The sequence below is a fragment of the Sinocyclocheilus anshuiensis genome, unplaced genomic scaffold (assembly GCF_001515605.1).
Source record: "Sinocyclocheilus anshuiensis isolate Anshui unplaced genomic scaffold, SAMN03320099.WGS_v1.1 scaffold745, whole genome shotgun sequence".
NCBI lineage: Eukaryota > Metazoa > Chordata > Actinopteri > Cypriniformes > Cyprinidae > Sinocyclocheilus > Sinocyclocheilus anshuiensis.
Genome location: NW_015540128.1, coordinates 121822 through 123023, shown reverse-complemented (window position 1 = coordinate 123023; position 1202 = coordinate 121822). Strand labels below are relative to the sequence as shown.

Here is a 1202-nt window from a genome sequence, read left to right as displayed (position 1 = left end):
TGTACACTCACTACTTTACATTGTAGCAAAGTGTCATTTCTTCAGTGTTGTCACATGAAAAGATATAATAAAATATTTACAAAAATGTGAGGGGTGTACTCACTTCTGTGAGATACTGTATGTATATATATATATATATATATATATATAATGCATTTAGTTACCAATAATAACCCTAATGATCCTGTTGCTCGCCACAGAACCGCCGCTGCCATCGCTTACGGTCTGGACAAGAGGGACGGTGAGAAGAACATCCTGGTGTTTGATCTCGGCGGCGGCACCTTCGACGTTTCCCTGCTGACCATCGATAACGGTGTCTTCGAGGTGGTGGCCACTAATGGAGACACTCACCTCGGCGGCGAAGACTTCGATCAGCGCGTCATGGAGCACTTCATCAAGCTCTACAAGAACGGTCTGGACAAGAGGGACGGTGAGAAGAACATCCTGGTGTTTGATCTCGGCGGCGGCACCTTCGACGTTTCCCTGCTGACCATCGATAACGGTGTCTTCGAGGTGGTGGCCACTAATGGAGACACTCACCTCGGCGGCGAAGACTTCGATCAGCGCGTCATGGAGCACTTCATCAAGCTATACAAGAAGAAGACCGGCAAGGACGTGCGCAAGGACAACCGCGCTGTGCAGAAGCTGCGTCGTGAGGTGGAGAAGGCCAAGAGAGCGCTGTCTGCCCAGCATCAGGCCCGCATCGAGATCGAGTCCTTCTTCGAGGGTGAAGACTTCTCCGAGACGCTGACCCGCGCCAAGTTTGAGGAGCTCAACATGGTAAGAGAAGCTCCGCTTTACCAATAGGCCTGTCGCAATAATCAATATATCGACTTATCGCGCAATATATGTACATGACCTCAATAATTTTTGGTGATGCAATATATCGCCCATTATATTTACTTAAAAATTAATGTCACCGTGTTTTTTGCATTCCACTTGCGCCTGTGTCTTTTGCAGCTTTTCGTACATGATGTGGTGCAGTCATGAGGTGCTAGCTCACATTTAACAAATCCTTCTACAAACAAAGTTTAATCTGCAGATATGGCCTTGTTTAGGGATCTGTGCCTTTGTGCGTACAGACATCTGACTGCTGAGTAGTGATTGTGTTTCTCAGCAATAGTGTGCACCCTTCATTTACAGAGAAAAGGAAAAAATCTGTAGATGGGAAAATCTCCATACAAGTTCTTTGTGCATTTTTA

General features: G+C 46.3%; 1 protein-coding gene across 5 annotated transcripts in view; it reads left to right on the top strand.

Annotated features, from left to right (window-relative positions):
- hspa5 (heat shock protein 5) overlaps window positions 1-1202 on the top strand; it is an 8285-nt gene that overhangs the window by 2793 nt on the left and 4290 nt on the right. For 3 of the 5 annotated variants that reach the window (XM_016484465.1, XM_016484463.1, XM_016484464.1), the window contains exon 6: window positions 201-780. In XM_016484465.1, coding sequence (XP_016339951.1) covers window positions 201-780 — 580 coding nt within the window. The remainder of the gene's footprint in view (window positions 1-200; window positions 781-1202) is intronic. The other 2 variants (XM_016484467.1, XM_016484466.1) reach the window with 2 other exon arrangements.